Source organism: Triturus cristatus, chromosome 3_1 (assembly GCF_964204655.1).
Source record: "Triturus cristatus chromosome 3_1, aTriCri1.1, whole genome shotgun sequence".
In the NCBI taxonomy this organism is placed as follows: domain Eukaryota; kingdom Metazoa; phylum Chordata; class Amphibia; order Caudata; family Salamandridae; genus Triturus; species Triturus cristatus.
Window position 1 is genome coordinate 953,795,470 of NC_140583.1, and position 20,607 is coordinate 953,816,076.

At 46.1% G+C, this 20,607-nt stretch overlaps 1 protein-coding gene across 50 annotated transcripts in view; it reads left to right on the forward strand.

The window, feature by feature from the left end:
* Window positions 1-20,607, forward strand: part of NEB (nebulin) — a 392,273-nt gene that overhangs the window by 333,823 nt on the left and 37,843 nt on the right. For all 50 annotated transcript variants that reach the window (XM_085645543.1, XM_085645542.1, XM_085645546.1 and 47 more), the window contains one exon: window positions 2,258-2,362. In XM_085645543.1, the coding sequence (XP_085501669.1) occupies window positions 2,258-2,362 (105 nt within the window). The remainder of the gene's footprint in view (window positions 1-2,257; window positions 2,363-20,607) is intronic.

Sequence of the window (20,607 nt, forward strand, 5' to 3'; positions counted from 1 at the left end):
GATGTGGTGGGCTTCAGAATTCATGGCTTAGTAAGATTGTCAGTATGATTAGCGTCTTCCTGCAGCTCGTATATATGTGATCCAACCCATGACCCTAAGATTCTCCAAGGCCATGATACAACAGATACAGAATAGATTGTTGGCCTTTTAATAAGGGGTAGAACACAGGGGAATTTCTGGTTTTTATTACATAAATGTCCGCTCAAAGGTGGCTTGGGCTTCTCCAATATAGAATAAATGCATTCTGCCGCACATGTAAAAAGAGAAAAATGCCTCTTTGGATTGTTTTTGTGTAGGAAGGTGCAGGGGGAGAGCAGAAATGTGCCATATCCTAGTAGAAATGACACATTTCCTGCTCTCTCCTTGTCACACAGTACAGCAAGTTGTCTTGCTGCGTTGTGTGACAGTTTGATAAATATGGCCCAAAATGTCCACAATATTTATGCTGGGTAGCCGTTGTAAATGTCTATTTCTAACAAGTGGCATGGCATCTTTTCTAATTACTATCAATCTGATGTGCTCATGTTATGTACTAATTAAGATGTGATTTATGAGACCTAATATGTTTTATGCATTGAAATCTTCTGAATAAAGTTGCTAAAAAAGGTTGTTCAGTCTCGGGTTCTGTGGATTAAAGAAATGCGTGTGTGAAAATCGGAAGCCTTGCACCAAGCTGTTCCAAAGCAATGCTTAAAGATGTTTTTTGTGCATGACACAGCTGTCTTCTCTAGGATAGTTATTTATCTAAAGAATGAGGCGGCACCTCATTCTCAGATTGTTTCATCCATGAGGTTATATCTCCTCTTACAGTCTGTACCACAGTACGACATTGTGAGCATTATTCTCACATTAATGTCAGAAGAAATTTGAAACAGTGGTGGAGTCCTCATTCAAATCATCTAAAATTGGTCAAGTGCATGGATGTTGCTATGAGTAGACATTTCTGAAGCATGCATCAGATGGAGTATACCCCGAGGAGGAAGTGAAGAGCTTAAACTCCGGTGCTAATTATCAGGAGATGGAAGGAGTTAGGACTCACATAGGTCACTGTCTCTCCAGATGTGAACCCCAGAGTTAGCGAGAGATGAAATCTAGTTTGTGCTCTGAGATTTAGTTATGCACCCGGGATTGGAAGTGAGATTGAGTAAAACCAGCCAGTGTATTCACTTTGGATATTTAAGTTGCTCAATAGGTGAGCTACTATTGGAATAAGTTAACCACAGTTTTGTTGCTTTAACTCACTAACCATAGATTGTGAATGGTTGGTTCCCAAAGTGGGTGGGTTGTTTGGCGCTTGGGAGGGCTTAGCACAATGGCATTTTCCATAGTATTAAAGAATACATTTTTGCTAAGCCTCCACAAACACAGCATGCATTTAGGGTGGTATAAAGCAAACCTCCCTGGCATGAAGATCTCCAACGTACCAGTCATATCACAGTCTTGTGTAGGTATCATTAATTTAATTTTGACTTCTTAGAGGTTGTGGTAAGTGGGTATAGTTTCCCTTATCACCTCTGTCCTTAGTGAACCTTGACCATCTGAATCATCATCTTTGTGTTCCTGTAAGCTAGGGCTCTGTCTGCTACCTCTCCTATATATGGCAGAATTATTAGCTGGTGTGATGTAACCCTTTCCCCTTTATCTACTAGTAAAGGATAGAAGAACATAGTGAATGTCACAGAGCCACACTAGGGCCGTTGGATGTTTTTCTGGCTGGTAGCCAAAGAGGAGACTGGGCAGTGTCTGAGGGAACAAGTGACCCACAATAATGCCCTTGACATTTCCTGCTTTTCCCCTGCTAGGTGGATAGTATGTATAACAAGCCAAGGCTTAACTGTATCCTCTGGAAAGAGTAGAGGGATGATGAGAGGCACATTATTCCATTGCTTCAAGCTACTCTTTTTAATGCCATTGAGCAAGAAATGAAAGTGACAAACATATCTGAATAAACTAGAGGGGTGTTTGATGTTTTTCTAAAAGGGATTACTGATCTGTTCCATGATAAACTTTTATACCGATGTGCTAAAATAAATGTATTGCTTCATTTGAATTTAAATTGACACAATGCAGTTGTATGTAGACTTGTGCATGCATAAACTTGTATTGAAAGGCTATTTTGTACCTTCTACCTTATACAAGTGTGACTTCAATGTCACATTTATGAGCTCAACATTAACAATGATTTCCTAGAACAATCAATTAAAAAAAACAGTAGTACTTGTGGTTCATTAACTTATCTTTTTATTATTTCCTTTAGGTTAAGTACAAGCATTCAGCAGAAATTGATAAGGCTAACTTCACCAGTGTTGTTGATACTCCAGAGATCATTCATGCTCAGCAAGTCAGGAATCTCTCTAGTCAGGTATATATTTATACATATAAAGATTCAGAGCTATCTATTGGTATTCCATTATCTGTGCACCACAGAACACAGCAATTGGGGCATTCACACTGTTTTCTTTTGATTGCCACATTATTGTTGTTAGAGCATCTCTGATCTTGGCTTTAGAAAGCTCAAAGCATCTAGAATACACAACACTGGAAAGATCCAAACAAGATGAAACACCTACACAATTGTTAAACCTGCTTAGAAAAATGCTTCTTAGTTCCTGAACAATCAGTCTTAAAGTGGATTTGCTGTAGAAAATGACACTGATGTGACAAAGCCCTTGAAACGTTTCAGCAAGGATCATACTCATCCCTCTTAGGTTAACTTATCCCGTGCACTCTGCTAGCCACCTTGTGATTTTTTTATCTTTGGGTGGGCGAACCAGTGCCAATTCAGCCCTATGAGTGGAGTTGGGGAGTGTGGCCCCCCTTTTGCCCATTTTAAGTCCCACCAAGAGAAATATCACAAAGGTTATGATTCTGCTCCTGCCCCAGGTCTGAAACATAGAGTGTTAAGGTGATTCGGCCAATCCAACTTTTTAGTTAAACTGGGTTTGTGATTTCAGCAGCTTGCTAGTAATATCCATGAACAATGACTGAAAAAAGAAGCCTAAGGGGAAAATGTCAATTTATTATGGATTTCCATACACTCTTTAAACTCCTGGCACACACATGACACATTAAAACATGCATGAGTGTTTACAAGAAACTATAACTAAAAGTGCATTCTTTCAATGCACAGTTATATGAAACTAAGAGATATGAGACTGCCCAATACCTCACTCATGCAAGGTAGGCAGGGGCAGAATTAAAATTCTTTTGATCTGGTTAAATACCCAGGATTCTGAACATTTGGCCTGCTGCTAGAATGCTTTGTTCACCCTAGTCTTTGCATCCTTGACGTTAGACTATGGAAACTTTTGGAAGTATTTTGCAGGAAGTATGAGCAATCATAATTTTTTTCGAATCACACATGCATCTATAATACTAGATATATTACTTCCTGCAGGTCCTTAGTCCAGTAGTTTATGGAGCTACACACTTCTGTACTCTGACTGTGACTTATGGCGCAGGCAATGGTACATCCTAAACCTTCCCAAACCTGGATAGTGACGGGACTCAGTCATTCTTTGCCCTTTAGTGCATTAGATGCTACCTCAAATCACTTAGTTTAGTTAATAGGACGGTAGGTTGGTTTTTAAGTTTTACTTTAGCCTACCATTCAAGGTAGTATAGCGACCAACATTTCAGGAAAAGCCGGCAGAAGATGGCTATTTATGTGTTCTACTACAGCTTTGTCATGTGTTCCTTCTTAATGTTTGATGCTTGCTTGATATTATTCAAGTGACTTCATTTTTGTCTTGCTGCAGACTTGTGCAGTATGTCAATTTGAATCACATCCATTCACATCGGGATGTAGGCCCTCTCTGCAATAGGGCTGACGAGCCTTATTTTGGTACAAATAGGTTTCTGAAGGAGAATCAGGGTTACAAGAAAAGTGCAAATTTGTACTTTTTTTCCTGCACACATTTTGATCAGTTAGAATTTGTGAGGGGAAAAACTGAGTTTCTGTGCCCACAATTTTGGGAAAAAACATTATACCTACATTGTGCCCCAATCAGAACTCTGGTATTTGGAATGTGGTGGAATTAGTACAATTGCTAAATACTGCAACCTTTGGCACCTGGATGTTTCAGGTTTTGGATTAACTACCCAACTAAGCACACCAGGTCTTTTACTCTTAAATGTTCCTGCAACTTGACTGCAGACTCTAAACGCTGCACTGATTTAGAACTCCATGGACTTGATTTAATGTTTATTGGATGCAGGACATGCGCACCATCAGCATATTTAGATGCATAGATCTTTATGCTCTCTGAATAGGGTGGACAGGACAGCCACTGATTTTCGGTGGATGATTCACAGCTGCCAAACTCTAAATCAGGCCCACTGTCTCAGACATTCACACATCCATCTATGAAGAGATTGTCTGAAAGTTCAGCATGTGCCTTTTCCCCTTACTGGAGGTTGTCAATGCTTCACTTTCTATCTGAAGGGTGAATATGAAATGTGCTTGGTGTTATTGTTTTGGACTTCTAGAGGACCCACTGTTGTGAATAAATGGGATGTGAACATTAAAAACTGTCCTGATGTGAGTGTTTAAGAATTTGTTACACTAACTGGGCAAGTCAGTATTAACAGCTTCAAGCAGTTCATTTATAAAAAAAATATGGATAGTATTTGTGTCGGAAACAAGTTGGAAAGTTTATTTCAGGAATGTAGTATGTATGCTGTATTTGTAGATAAATTGAATTGTCTATCTAAACAACAATGTGAGAAGTCAGGAGACAAGCCCGTTCGTCTTCCCAAGTGATCAATGCAATAACATAAAGAACTTATCTTTTATAATTTTGATAGGTCTAGTAACTGATGTTACCAAGCCATCCGAATGAATGGACTACTCATAATGAGGGCCTAATGTGTGAATTTTTTTTTTGTTTGTGTTTGGAGCCCTGGTCACCTATATTCCACGTGGGTTGGGGAAAAGGAGAGAGTAGGAAGCATCTAAAAATTAAGCCTACATATTTTCCATGACTGTGGGGGCATATTGAGATATTTTTGATGCTTTTTAATGTGTATCTTTTCAACTTTGCCATAGTTCATTTCATTTCATAAGGCTTTATTCGAACATAAAACAAGTTCATAAAAGCACACATTAAACAACATAAATATGGCATATACACAAAATTGAATACAGAGACGGAAAAATTGATCAGCAACAAAATGGTTAAAAAAGCATACTTTTCCTAGCATTAATAGATTTGAGTAGGAAAGTAGCTGTATAAAAACATACATCCGGATAATGCAAGTTAAAAAGTAAACTCATACAGTCTTTTAACGATCTAACCCCATACTTAACAAACATGGGTTTTAGGTAAGCTATTCGGATGAATTTATACAATTGACAGAGTAGAAGAAAATGCATGGTACTCTGTGGGGTGCAGTTATCGCAGGGACATGGGCCATCTGGATGTTTGTTCAAAGAGGGGAAGGCAACAAGGTTGTGGACTACTCCCATTCTAAGTCTCGTTAACACAAACCAATGTGCCTTCCAGGTTACTTGAGACAAATAGGGTTGAAAACCCATAACTTTGTTTAGATCCTGGTAAAAAACATAAGATGAAAGATTAGAACTGCTATAATGTCTCTTAATGGCAATCTGATTTAAATTACATTGTTTAAGGTGTGATTTGGATTCCACATCTACCCCATGGTGATCCAAAATAATGTCGATGTTAAGAATCTCTCTGAAATTATCAATAACATACTTCAACCAAGGGATCCTTGTGTGATAATCCAAGGCAAGACAATCAGAAATAATGGCTCTACACAAAGACGTCTCGTCTTTGATCCATATTGAACGCCATAAAAGCAGTGGTCTTAGAGAAATCAAGTCGGAGAGATAATGCATACCCAATTCATTATGCACTAAGACATTAGACACAGAGCTTGGTAGACACAAAAGTTTCTTCAAAAATATATTCTCCTCAACCTGGAGAGATCCTGCCGGGGCATAGCCCCATATACCAGCTCCGTATAGGGCAATACAAACACACCGTGATTGAAAGATTTTAAGAATGTCCTTTACCCGTCTGTCTCCTAATTTGCTTGCCATGGTAAAAATTCCATAAGCGCTCCTGGCCATTTTAGACCGTACATTCTTATGTTCGTTAACCCAGGAATTATTATTTGAAAAAGTAACCCCCAAATAAGAAAAATTGTCAACTGCCTGAACCTTTTGGCCCTCTATAAAGAAGGCAGGCTGTTTCTTTCCTGGTCTACGCCCATATTCCATAGTAAAAGTTTTAGTTTTATTTAAAACTAACTTTCTGCCTTTAATAAACTGCATAAAACCATCCAATAGCTTTTGAAGACCATATGGTGTGCGAGAAATTAAAACCGCATCATCCGCATAAAGTAATACTGGGATATATTCATTATTAATTTTGGGGGCTTCCACTGCCAGGGATTTAAGGAAAGAATCAATCTCATTAATAAAAAGTATAAAAAGCAGTGGGGCTAGGACACAACCCTGACGTATTCCACGACCAATCTGAAACATGGGTGTGCATTCACCTTGCGGCCCATATCGGACACAAGCTCTCAGTTTGGTGTATAGACGTGCTAAAAAGAAAATGATACCCTCTGGGGCCCCCATTTCCAACAACTTTGCCCAGAGAATACCATGATCCACCAAATCAAATGCACTGCTTAAATCCGCAAAGCAGAGATAAATAGTGCCCGTCTTGGCCAAGGTATATTTGCAGATGAGCAGTTCTAAGTTTAAACACTGCTCAATCGTACCACGGCCCTTCCTGAAACCAAACTGGCTCTCGGCCAAAATACCGTGTTCTTCCACCCATTCCTCCAGTCTTACCAAGAGTACTCGGCTCATAATTTTTACCGAGGAATCTAGCAGGGAGATTGGTCGATAGTTTTTGGCTTCCCCTCGATTACCCTTCTTAAAAATTGGGACTAGAATAGATTCTTCCCAAGTTGGGGGCACTTCACTGTTAACTGCTGCATTAAAAATATTAGTAAGCAGAGGCCCCCATATTTCCGGGACCAATTTGTACACATCAATTGGTACCCCATCAGGGCCTTGTGCTTTACCCCCTTTGCTATCCCGTATACTAACTAAAACCTCTTGAACCGTAAAATCTAAAGGTGTATGCGGCCATCTATTCTCTATAACATTGGGAACAACATCTGATTGAAAGATTTTAGAGAAATGCGAAACCCATTCTGTCTGTAATACATTGGAGGTAAGTTCCGGAGTGTTATAATTTTTAAGAAAAGGAGAATTAACAGTTTTCCAGAACAAGGAACAATTATTCAATTCGGCTGCCTTAGTCAAATTGTCCCATGCCTCCTGACGAAGTTCTATTTTCCTCTGGTTAAGGGTTTCTTTATATCTACCTCTTAAATCTACAACCAGACTCTTATCTCTAGGTTTGGCAGATAAGGCAGATTTCAACTGCCTCAGAGCCTGGGTACAGGCAGAATTAAACCAACCCCGTAATCTGTCCTCCTTGTGTTTGCGTGTACATGTAAATTTAGAGTTGATGACCGCAATAATACTGATAAAAAGCTCGATAGAGCACTTAGTACCAATTTTGCCTTCTAGGATCATAGTAATATCTGCCAGACAGCTGGATATAATAAAATCCGACATAATGTCGGCCTTATCTCCCTTCCATCTGAGTCTTGTGCCATTGGGGCGCTCAGCCTCAATACAATTGATAATACGGGCCGGGGTATGAGCATCAACATTTTCCCACAACATGGCCTTTACTACCAGGCAATTATGGTCACTAAGTTGGATATCTATTATTTTTGGGGCCATAATCCAGGCCTCTAGGCCCGCGGAAATACAAAAAAAATCTATAACTGAATTCGAACCCCGACCTGTAAAGGTAGGGCAAATCTCCCCCTTAGCGTTTTTTTCGTTTTCCATAATATACATATTATATGATGCAAGGAACTTATTTAAGGCATCTCCATAGTAATTATGTGGAAAGTGAAGAAACCCGTCCTCTTGACCATCCACCAGCCCACATACATTGGTCTCTGAGAAGGGGCATGTAGTGATGTTAAAATCCCCAGCCATAAGCAAATCAAAAACTTCATTTGTATCCCTAAGAAGATCCTCCAATCCATTGGTAAGATCCTTTACGGGCTGGTCCCTAAAATCTGTAAAAAAATTATTGTAAAAATTGATTAAAAGAATATTTCTGCCTCCATTTATATGCAACCATAAAATTTGTGAGTTATTCCCAACTGGGATATATTTAACAACTGAAAAGGGGGCTTTAACTGAGATCAAAACAAGTAAGCCCCCCTTTGCTCTTCCTGATACCGACCCCAGTGCAGGTAACTGGTAAGAGTTAAAACCACAAAATCCTTTAAAATCGGTGCACCATGTTTCCTGCAAACAAATTATATCAAAAAGATTTAAAAATTCAAACCACCCTAGACTCTCAGCTTTGGATCTAATTCCGGCGATGTTCCAACTGCCAATATAGCAACCGGATAGACCAAATACGTCCATCCCTGGATCTGTAATATTATTAGCCTGTACGGGGGTGGCAATATTACAGAACTCTCCGTCTAATACCGGATAACCTATTATGCCACTTTCCTGAGGGGTTACCTCCTCCTCCGTACGAAATTCCGTGTTTATAATGGGAACGGCCATTTTATCCATAGTGGGGGGATTTTTATTTGACTCTAGGGCTTCATCCGTCTCCTGTCAATCATTTTGGTCCAGCCCACTCAGACATTGAAATCGATTGGCAGTAGGGATCTGGGGGCTGTTTATCCAACTAGACATCTCTTCTCTCCTCAATCTCGCACCCCCCTGATGCTCTGGGAGGTGTTCCCTATGATGGCTATAGAAATACCCCAAAGGGCGGAGTGAAATGCCCTGACCAGTGCTGGGGCGGGACGAGGCATGGATCAGAGCTGTCGTGGCAAGATGGGGATTACCAAAATTAATAATAACACAATCACCAGAGATGGCTTTAGGGGACATTCCAATCCAATTGGTTCTGGTGGTAGACAAAATCTGGTCTGCCAGAGCCACAGGAAAGCCACATGCTCAACCCTTGTTAGCTGGCTGCGATCCAATTTATAAAAATAGGAAATATATTTATAATTAAAATGACATCAAAATGACAATAATCCAATGTAGGAAACCAGAGATATGAATACTTTCTAGTGCCTAAAAGCCAAAAGCACCACTTTGGAACATATGGCCGTGCTTAACTGGGACTTGGACAAAGTCAAAGTGATGGAGCGCAGGTTGGATACAGTGAGCGGTAAGGCCCAGTCATGTTTTCACCTTCTGCTTTAGCCACTTGATGGAGCTTTTTCTCTCGACATCTAGCAGGTCTCCTCAGCAGGCCGGGTTTGGGTTTAGCTATGGCTGCTTGCTTCAGCTGGAGGTCTTGGTTGATTAATGAAAGTATCGTTGATGACAAAGATCTCCGGAGCTTCTTTGGAGCAAACCTGAATTCCAGGCCGGGTCGCGGTTCGACGTCACCGGCTTGACTCTCAAAGACGGAACAGTCAAATTATGGAGCTTTTTACCACATATTTTCCAAATGATCTCAAACTTCTAGTGCTTCTTCCAGAAGGTCCTTTTGTGGTTCCAAAGTGTCCACACCACCAATCAATCCAAGGTTCCAGAATCTCTGAGTTGCTCCTTCGGACATTATTTCTACAGTTTCCACAATGCACCTGGTCAAATCCTTAAAAGCCCAGTTGAAGGTGGTCAGCTGAGTTCTTCTTGGTGGAGATGATCCAGGTGGAGATCTTTTAACTTGTTGCTTTCAGGGAGTCCACTCCTTCAACTTTTAAAGCAAGGTAAAGTCTTTTTAGGCTGGAGACCAAAGAGTGCAGTAGGTGCAATCCTTGTGGGTGCAGTTATCTCTTGTGCAATCCACGGTTCTATCAGGACAGTCCTTCTACTTGTAGTTTCAAGGCAGGGATCTGAGTTGCTTGGGAACCTCTCCCATATTTATCCAGGCTTCAGGGGTGACAAGCAGTCAGGCACCTCTGACCAATGGGGTGCAGGGTGCTACCCTCAGGTATGATATGACAACTTCCTCCAAAGTGTGGCATACTCTTGTCCCGGAAAGCACCTTTCTTTAAAATCCTGGAGCTTAGGGTCTGTCTAACACAACCTACTGGTTTGGCTAGCTTTCCCTAACACTCCCCGTCCATCCCCTCTGCTAATTCAATTGCTGGGGCGCCCATAGGGCAGTTGGTGCAGGAAATGCCTGTTCCTGTCCTAAACTGTCATTCCCTCTTTGAAGACCAGTTTGGGTAACCAGCCCCCTTCCTGTCCTGTGGTTGGCAGCAGTAGTTCTCCTCCCACCAGATGTCTCTTTTGTCTCAATGCAGGCCACTTCACACCTCATCAGAGCAGTTTGGCTCAGCCAGTCAAAGGCTGGCCAACAAGGAGAGACTGCTTGAAGTTTGAAATCTGAAAGAAACACGTTAGTTAGATTCCTCACCTTAGAATATCCCCAGGCGTCAGACTGGATCCGGAAGATTTTTCGTCAGCAATACCCCTTGCGCGTCGCTAGGCGTCGTCTGCGGCTCCGCGTCCGTCGTCGGCGTCGTGCGCCGGGATGACGTCGTCGGAGTACTTAGACGCCGCCCTCGCGCGCTGACGTCAGTTCTTCTTTTTTCCGCGCCAGTAAGCGCAGATCCGGGAGAGCTACCCCTTTTAGTCTTTTTTGACTAAATCTTTTTGATCATTTTTGATCCTTGTCTGTCGACATCTGGTGCCGGTAGGATGCCTGGGTTCAAGGCTTGTGAAGATTGTCATCGACTGATGTCGGTGACCGATCACCACCGCCGGTGCCTCTACTGCTTAGGCCTCGACCACGACGCGGAGTCGTGCAACGACTGTCAGGCCCTGACTTCGAAGGCTAGGCGGGAGCGGTCCCGCAAGCTTCTGGAGCTTCGCCACTCGGCTCCGCGTCGTGCGCGATCCCGGTCCAGGAGGAGGTCCAAGGATCGCTCGCGGAGCCCTAGCCGACGCCACCATCGCTCGTCGGGCTCCAAGTCGTCGGGTAAGTCCAAACACTCTAAGAAGTCCAAGCGGCGACATCGCTCTTCGGACTCCCCTCGCCGGTCGCGCGACTCGGCCGAGGGTCCAAGTGGTTCCACCCCCGCGGCTCCGGCGGAGCCGCAGGTGCCGCGTCCGCCCCCATACCTTCCGGTCCCTGGGGCTGACGCGGCGCCGGCGGAGATCAGTGCCTTCCTCTCGGCCATGAGGAGCCTGGCCCCGCCGTCGACGCCCGCTGGCGCGCCTTCGGGCCCCGCGGACTCGACTGGGCGGCCTCGCGTGCCGGCGGCTCCGGCCCCGGCGCCGTCGACGACTCCGGTCTCGACGCCGCAGGTCCCCGCGGGGCCCTTGCCTGGGCCCCAGTCGACGCCGGTTGACCTTGTCACTCCTCCACCGGCGCCGACGCCTGAACCACCGACGCCGTCACCGGCGCCACCGACGCCGACGCCTGTGACGCCGACGCCCCGGTTTAGCCCTCATCCGGACCCGACGCCGGCACGGCGTCCGCCGACGCCGCATCCGACGCCGCTTGAGTCCTACCATCTCTACAGTCCAGTTCCGATCATTCCTCCTGTTTATCAGGAATCGGAAGAAGGGGGCGACTGGGAGGGGTTCGAGGACCCTCTGGCTGTTCAGTCACAGCTTTCTCAGGACTGGGCAGATGAACTGGGGGAGGCCAGCGGACTGGACACCTCGCCAGACGCTGGATTCACTTCTCCTCCGACCGTGGCTTCGGAGGAGGGTGCAGCATTTTCTGTGGTGCTGCGCAAGGCGGCTGAGGCCCTTGGGCTCGAGTTGCCTGCCGTGGCTGTGAGGACCAACATCCTCACTGAGGTGCTTCAAACCTCAGCAAGCTCCACTGAGCCTCTGCTGCCGTTCAACGAGGCCCTCACTGACGTTCTGCAGGGCACCTGGTCCAAGCCCTCCACAGTTCCTCCTGTGGATAGGAACGTTGCCAGGCGCCACCGCCCTGCTCCGGGCGACCCCAGTTTCCTGTCCCAACACCCCACCCCCGAGAGTCTGGTTATCCAGGCCTCTACTTCCCAATCCTCCTTCCCGACCGCTCCGCCGGACCGGGATTCCAAGAGACTCGAGCAGTTTGGCAAGAAACTGTTCTCGTCCCTTAGTTTGGGCCTGCGGTCCTTAAATACCGCCTGTCTCTTGGACCGTTATTCCCATTCCCTGTGGGATACGGTGGAGGACGTGCTGCCCCTGTGTCCGGAGGAGGTCCGGACGCGTCTTACCCAGGCTTTGGCCGATGGGAGGGATGCGGCACGGCACGCCATACGATGTGGGCTTGACACCACGGACTCGCTAGGTCGGGCGATTTCCACCACGGTGGCGCTCCGCCGCCACGCCTGGATGCGGTCCACGTCATTTTCCGGGGATGTCCAGAACACCCTCATGGACATGCCCTTTGATGGCACTCGCCTGTTTGGTGAGAAGGCGGACAGTGCGCTGAACCGTTTTAAGGACTCCCGGGCTACGGCCAAGTCCTTGGGCCTCTCGGCTCCGCGGGCGCACACCTCCGCTTTTCGCCCCTTTCGTGGCCAAGGAAGGGGCGCCTCCTCCCGTCCGCAAAGCCACCAGCCGCAGAACCAACCTGCGCGCGGTCGCGGACGTGGCTTCCGCCGTGGCGGAAATGGAGGCCGACGTGGTCAGCCCACATCCACCCCGGCAGCATCCGCCTCAAAGCCTTCCTAGTCCGAGCTTTCAGGCCCATACCACGCCAGTGGGCGGCAGAGTTCGCCATCACCTGCTCCACTGGCGGTCCATAACATCGGACAGGTGGGTGCTGCAAATCGTCCGAAGGGGCTACTCCCTCCCCTTCGAGACGACCCCTCCAGCCATGCCACCGCAGCACCACCGTATCTCGGGGGATCATTTGGATCTTCTCCGCGAGGAAGTTTCGGCTCTCTTGGCCAAGGAGGCCGTCGAGCGCGTTCCGAGTCCAGAAGTAGGTCGTGGTTGTTATTCCCACTACTTTCTGGTTCCCAAGATGGGCAAGGGGGGCCTGCGCCCTATCTTGGACCTCCGGAACGTCAATGCCTTCCTCCGAAAGGAGAGGTTCAAGATGCTCACGTTGGCTCAGGTTTTAGCTGCCCTAGACCCTGGAGACTGGATGGTAGCGTTGGACTTGCAGGACGCATATTTCCATATCCCCGTCCTGCCGGCCCACCGGCGTTACCTGCGGTTCACGGTGGGCCAAGAGCACTTTCAGTTTACCGTGCTCCCCTTCGGCCTCACCAGTGCCCCTCGGGTGTTCACGAAAGTGATGGCGGTGGTCGCAGCTCATCTGCGCAGATCAGGGGTCCCAGTCTTCCCCTATCTCGACGACTGGTTGTTGAAGGCGGGCTCGCCCCAGGCAGTCGTCTCCCACCTCCAGACTACGGCGGATCTCCTGCATTTGCTGGGGTTTTCCATCAACGTGCCGAAGTCACACTTGAGCCCCTCTCAGAAGCTCCTCTTCATCGGAGCGGTTCTCGATTCGGCGCAGTTCCGGGTCCATCCTCCGGAACAGCGGGTCCGGGATATACAGGCCCTGATTCCCATCTTTCGGCCTCTATCCCGGGTTTCGGTCAGGCTAGTGTTGCGGCTTCTGGGGCTGATGGCCTCCTGCATCCTACTAGTGCATCACGCCAGGCGGCGCATGCGGGCTCTGCAGTGGGACCTGAAGTTTCAGTGGGCCCAGCATCACGGCAACCTGTCCGACCATGTCTTGATCTCGGAGGGTACTGCACAGCAGTTGCAGTGGTGGCTCACGGACCGCGAGTGGGTCAAGGGCAAGAGCCTCTCCCTTCCCCAACCTGAGCATGTCGTAGTGACGGATGCGTCCCTCCTGGGATGGGGTGGCCATATGGGAGAGGCGGAGATCAGAGGCCTCTGGTCTCCGGCGGAGTCTCGTCTCCACATCAACCTGTTGGAGTTGAGAGCGATCCGGCTTGCACTGAAAGCCTTCCTTCCCTCTGTCAGGGGAAGTGTCGTGCAGGTGTTCACGGACAACACCACCGCCATGTGGTACTGCAACAAACAGGGCGGGGTGGGGTCGTGGACCCTTTGTCAGGAGGCTCTGCGCCTCTGGACATGGCTGGAACACCAGGGCGTCACCCTGGTGGTTCAACATCTGGCGGGCTCTCTGAACGCCAGAGCAGACGAACTCAGCCGCCGGTGCATGATGGATCACGAATGGCGTCTGAACTCCGAAGTGGTGCAAGGCCTCTTTCAGCAGTGGGGAGAGCCTTGGTTAGATCTATTCGCCACCGAAGAGAATGCGCAATGTCAGCAGTTCTGCGCGTTGGAATTTCCAAGGCGGCACTCGCTCGGCGACGCTTTTCGTCACGAGTGGAGTTGCGGTCTGTTGTACGCCTTTCCGCCTATACCACTTCTGCCCAGAGTGCTGAAGAAGATCAGGCGCGACCGGGCCCAAGTCATCTTGGTGGCTCCGGATTGGGCACGAAGATACTGGTATCCCGAGCTACTCAGTCTGTTGACCGATCCCCCGATACGTCTGCCCCTTCGGGAGGATCTTCTGTCGCAGCAGCAGGGGACGGTCCTCCACCCGAACCTGTCCAGCCTCCACCTCCATGCGTGGAGATTGAGCGGCGGCAGTTGATGCCATTTGACTTGCCTCCTGAAGTCTGTGATATCATTCTGGCAGCCAGGCGTCCCTCCACAAAGTCGGTATACGCCTGCCGGTGGAACAAATTTGTGGCATGGTGCACAGCAAAGGCTGTGGATCCCCTTTCCGCCCCTCTTTCTGAGGTTCTCCTCTTCCTTCTTTCTCTGGCCCGGCAGGGCTCTGCCCTGGGCACCCTGAAAGGTTATCTTGCTGCCATCTCCGCCTTCTTGCGGCTTCCTGATCAGCCTTCTCTTTTCAAGTCCCCTGTGGTTACACGCTTTCTCAAAGGCATTACACACACGTTCCCTCCTGTCCCTTTTGTAATGCCTCAGTGGGACTTGAATCTGGTTTTGACATTCCTGATGTGCGCTCCCTTCGAGCCTCTTCACAATTGCCCTCTTCGTCTTCTAACTCTAAAGACTGCTTTTCTGGTAGCCATCACCTCGGCTAGACGGGTGAGTGAGCTCCAGGCTTTATCTTCAAAGCCTCCTTTTCTATCTGTTCATCCGGACAAGGTTGTCCTTCGGCCTCGTCCCTCCTTTCTTCCTAAAGTGGTGTCTCCATTTCACCTTGGGCAGTCTGTCACCTTGCCCACCTTCTTTCCGCCTCCGCATCCTTCCAAAGAGGAAGAGAGGCTCCACCGTCTGGACCCAAAACGTGCGCTCTCCTTTTATCTGGACCGCACCAAACAGTTCCGGGTGGACGACCAGCTTTTTGTTGGGTACGTGGGCGCTAAGAAGGGGAAGGCTGTGCACAAACGAACCATCTCTCGGTGGGTCGTTTTGTGTATAAAAATCTGCTATTCCTTGGCTAAAAAGGACCCTCCTGTTGGGCTGCGCGCCCATTCTACTCGGGCCACAGCGGCTACTACTGCTTTGGGACGGGGTGTCCCTTTGCAGGACATCTGTCAGGCGGCAACGTGGGCTTCGCTACACACGTTTGCCAGGCATTATTGCCTTGACAGCCAAGTCCGGAGGGATGGCTTCTTTGGCCGTTCTGTCCTCCAGGACTTTCTGGTGTGATCTTGGTTCGCAGACCCACCACCGGGGATGGTATTGCTTGGGTATCTATTCTAAGGTGAGGAATCTAACTAACGTGTTTCTTTCAGATGAACAAGTTACTAACCTTCGGTAACGATGTATCTGTAAGAAACATTAGTTAGTTAGATTCCTCACCGACCCACCCATCCTCCCCGTTCTGCGAACTGACATCTAGGGTTAAGGTTGTCCTTTCAGGCCCCTAGATTTTATTTTTGGCACCAGTGTCGGTCTTTGCATGGCTCTGCGTTCCTGGCGCGGAAGGCTATGTACAAGAACTGACGTCAGCGCGCGAGGGCGGCGTCTAAGTACTCCGACGACGTCATCCCGGCGCACCACGCCGACGACGGACGCGGAGCCGCAGACGACGCCTAGCGACGCGCAAGGGGTATTGCTGACGAAAAATCTTCCGGATCCAGTCTGACGCCTGGGGATATTCTAAGGTGAGGAATCTAACTAACTAATGTTTCTTACAGATACATCGTTACCGAAGGTTAGTAACTTGTTCTTTTGGCCCAACAGAAAAGAAAGTTCTAGAACTTATTTTCTGTCATAGATCTAACCTTGACAAGTTGTTGGATTTATTCTATTATTTAGGCGCTAAAGTATCTTTTTAGCTCACTCCTGTCAATAGTTAGACTTTATTACAGTTTAATAAAGCCATCCCATTTTAGCCTATGGAGCTAATGCACTACAATGGGGAAAAATTACATTGGGAGTTTTTCCCTCAAAAGGGCAGTTAAAACCACTTTTATAATGTCCCTTCTTATCGTTATAAGACACCCTACCCCTGGGACACCTAGGGGACATCCTAAGCATGGTGTACGTAAAAATAAGGAAGTTTAAGACTTTGGAAGTACCTTTAATTCCAAAGTCGAATTTGAATATAATTTTATTTTAGAAGCAGTCTTTAAAGCAGGACCGCTTCTAAAATGACAGCAGGCAATACAGCAGCACACACTTAAGTGCATTAAATTTGCTGGGTCTCTAAATCTACATTCCCTACCATATACTAAGGACTTACAGGCAAGTTGTCATTACCAATTGTAATTACACCTCATTATCATGTACTTTTAATCAGAGCGCAGGCCCTCGGTCTGGCAATCCGATTCAGAAAACAAGTCTCTGGTAGTCACAATAGGTGCAAAAGGGGGGGGGGACACTGCAAAAAGCCCTGGTTTCTCACAAATGCATAAAACTAGGCCAATACATTACAATTCCAACCCCCCCTGGGGGGCATAATCTTTATTTAGTTTCGACCTAGAACCTCAGGATATCCAGACTTTAGATTCTCCATTGCCTTTGGTACAACCACTGTATGATCAAATTTACTCTTCCCATAAGTCTGCAAAGATGAGGTCGTGAATTCAACTTTAAATATTTCCTCAAGTCACATCAACTAAATAAAGAGAACTTTGGATTTACCCTCTCTAACACAGCCCTCATCCTAAACCTCAGTATAAATAATAACAAAAAGAAATGGCTGGAACAGGCTAGCGGTAAACATGCACCGGTAAAGAAATTATAGAGTAACAAACCATTCTAAGCCTCTTCCCTGGTTATGCCAGGAATTGAAAGAGGCCGAAACAAAACTTTGACAATCTGAACGATAATGCGGAAAAAATACTCAGCAGAAAAACTAATACTATTTAAGAATGGGAATGACGACGTATAAACTTACTCAAATCCCATTACTATATGATCAAAAATGGGAAGCTCTAGCAGATAGAAGGAAAAATCAAAAACTTAAATGAACTGTCTGCTACAGATACAGTCACCCAGAACATTGGTACTTCCCAAGAACTGTGCAATCGTTTGAACTGTGTCTTTTTTGATAAAATGAAACAAATCAAAGAAAATAGTCCCTCTAGTGGCATGCCTAGTAATTTAACTTGCCATGAAGGGTAGCCTACTACTTTGCACTCATTCTCTCTGATTAATGATGAATGGCTCTATACTCTGATGCCCAAAGTAAAATCAGACTCACCATCTGATCCCTGCCCTCGTGGTATTCTAAAACCAATAAACTCGAATATCAAAAATCTGATGCTAACACTTCTGAATGAGTCACTTCTGCAAGTGATAGGTTCAACATCTTTCAAATATGCAGTACAGATATCTCTCCTTAAAAAGAAAGTCACAACAATTTTGAAGAATAACCATCCAAGATCTTTCCTACCAATGCCATTCACAATTTTGGAAACCCATGTGGTCCAAGAACTCTGCTGCCATTTTCAGGAGATGAATTAACTTGTTCCCCTTCAACCTGGCATTTGCCCAGAACAAATCGCTGAGCTTTTAATTCTCTCAGTGCTAGATGACATGCGTATGGATGGGGACATAGGATGGTCATCGGCACTGGTCCTTTTATATCTGTGAACCGCTTTTGACATGGTCAACCATAATATTTTGTTTGGCCATATGGAGGCCTCTTGTCTGCAGGCTCCTGTTCTCAATTGGGTAAAGTAATAATTTAAAAATTTAAAAACAGCATGTAAGCAGAACATCTGGCTCATTTTAAGGCACTAATGGTGGAGTTCTCCAAGAATCATCATTGTTTCCTCATTTGTTCAACATATACATCATGCCTTCCATTAGGAAGTTTTGAAATAAAGATTGCAAACTTTACAATTCTGCCTAACGATTTGCAACTCATCCTCCATTTGAAAAGCACTATCCCTACTTAACAGATTTTCAAAACATCCTGCAATTCATCTGGGTGTGGATGAGCAACAATGTCTTAAAATTAAAAACATAAGTTGTGATATTAAACTATGGAACCAGCTGCATTGTCCTATTGAGATGGGCCCCACCCCCGTCACGAAGCACAAGCTAAAAGTCTAGAGGTAATAATAAACTGAGCATCTTCTGTGAAACCCTAAATTGGAGCAGTAATCTCTTTATGTTAAAACAAAGTAAAACAAAATAAAAAGATTGCTCAATTTCTCACACAGGACACCTTCCCACGTAGCATTAATTGAAGTTCAAACTCTGCTGCTTCACCGTTAAGGCCATACAGGGTTGACCCCTATTTATAGCAAAAAGATTTCAAAAAATATATTCCAATCTGGGAAAATTGCTCTTCCTCCACCGCACTCCTAAACTTTTCAAAATTCAGGGAAAAAAGTTTGGTAGGATGCAGTATTTCAGTCCGCACTCCTGTCATATGGAACACATTGCATTTACATCTGCACATAGAATTTGACTTCATACTTTTTAGGAAAAGAACTGGCTCTTTAAAAAAACATATATTTGAGAAGCTCCATTATCTGATTATGCCTAGTGTCAAGAAAACAAGGATGAACACACACTATATAAAAATCATTATCATAACATAACATGATGCAAAATCCCCCCATACTGGAAGAGGGTTTTGTTTATGCTCCTGGAATTCTATGTGTTAGGGTGACCCATAAAAGTCACTAAATTAACCTGCGCTTGCCCACTGGTAGCCTGGCACAAAAGCAGTCAGGCTTAACTTAGTGGCAATGTGTAAAGCATTTATGCTGCACACAAACCGTAATAAAGTGAAAACACAACACAAGAGTACTCCCACACCAATTTAGAAACGTAGAGTATTTTATTATAAATGATTTGACACTAAAACAACAAAATATGAACCAGTAGAACCGAAGTTATACATTTTAAAAGTTGAAGGTAAAAACTAATGCTTAAAATATCAAAGGGCCACATGCGAACTTCTAGTCACACTGGACTGGGTCAAAGTCGAAAAATATGGCTGACTGCGATAGAGTATGAGTCGGATACAAAGAGTGGCTTGGGCACTGTCGGCACTTGGCTTCGTACCTAAAATTCAGCAAACACGGTAGGAGTTCAGAAAGGTAAGGCAGCAGGCAGTGTCCGAGGAGGAGGCCTCGCTGTTGGGGAGCCCCTGGATGAAGTCACCGTGAAGACTTTTACATTCGGAATTAGTCTCTTTTTGTGGAAGTCAAAAATCTCCAGCAGAACAATGCTGAAGGCTGTAGCCGATGAGGGGTCCACGGGCCTGGATACCCCTTATGGGCAGGACTACTGAACAGGATTTGCTGCTGCAGAGAAGACCGTAGTGGGAGCTCCCATGAAGTCGGCCAGCCGGCGATGCACCTTGGGTGGATAGACGACCAGGTTGGTCCCAGTCTCCTCTCGGTTCTCAGGGCAGTTTTAAGCCAAGTTGTGGATTTTGGCTAGCTGGGCATCTTTAACACTACCACCACCAAAGGTCCAGCACGAGAGAGTCTCGACTTGGGGAGTTAGGACTCATGCAGGCTGGATTCAGGTGCAGGTTCAAGATGGTTGGATCAGGAGGCCAGACAACTAGCCCTTGGAGTTACTCTGGAGTCCTTGGTTCAAGTAGTGTAACAGGGCTCAAACAGCAAGGCAGGCCTCTGGAGGTTCAAAGCATGCTTCCGGCAGCAAAGTAGTCCTTCCAGGTACAGCAAAGCAGTCTTCTGAAGTACACAGTAGGCCGCAGCAGCGGGCAGTCCGCTGAGAGTCCTTCAGCAGATCCAGAAATGAACTTAAGAGAGGATCAGAGGTTCCTTTATTATACCAAATGCCTACATTGAAGTAGAAAAAAGTTGAATTGCTTGGCGTTTCCTGCCTCTCCTGCCCTGGACCCATACTGCCTGCCTGAACAATGCAGTGGTGACAAGTCCTTTGTGTGAAGGCAGGATACAGCCTGTTAAGTTGCAAGTGGGGCTTAGATGGCCCATCCAGGCAAACCTAATCCCTCTATTGTGTGGCTGTCGGGGAAGATTAAGCAAAGTCGAAATGACAACTAAACTCAGTCATGTGACCCAGAAACAGGCACCAAACGGTTAAGGTATGAAAATGCCTACATTCTAAAACTGCCATTTTCATAATTGCAACTTAAAATCTGACTTTAGCATTAAAGAGGGTTTAAAATCTGAATTTCTCTGACG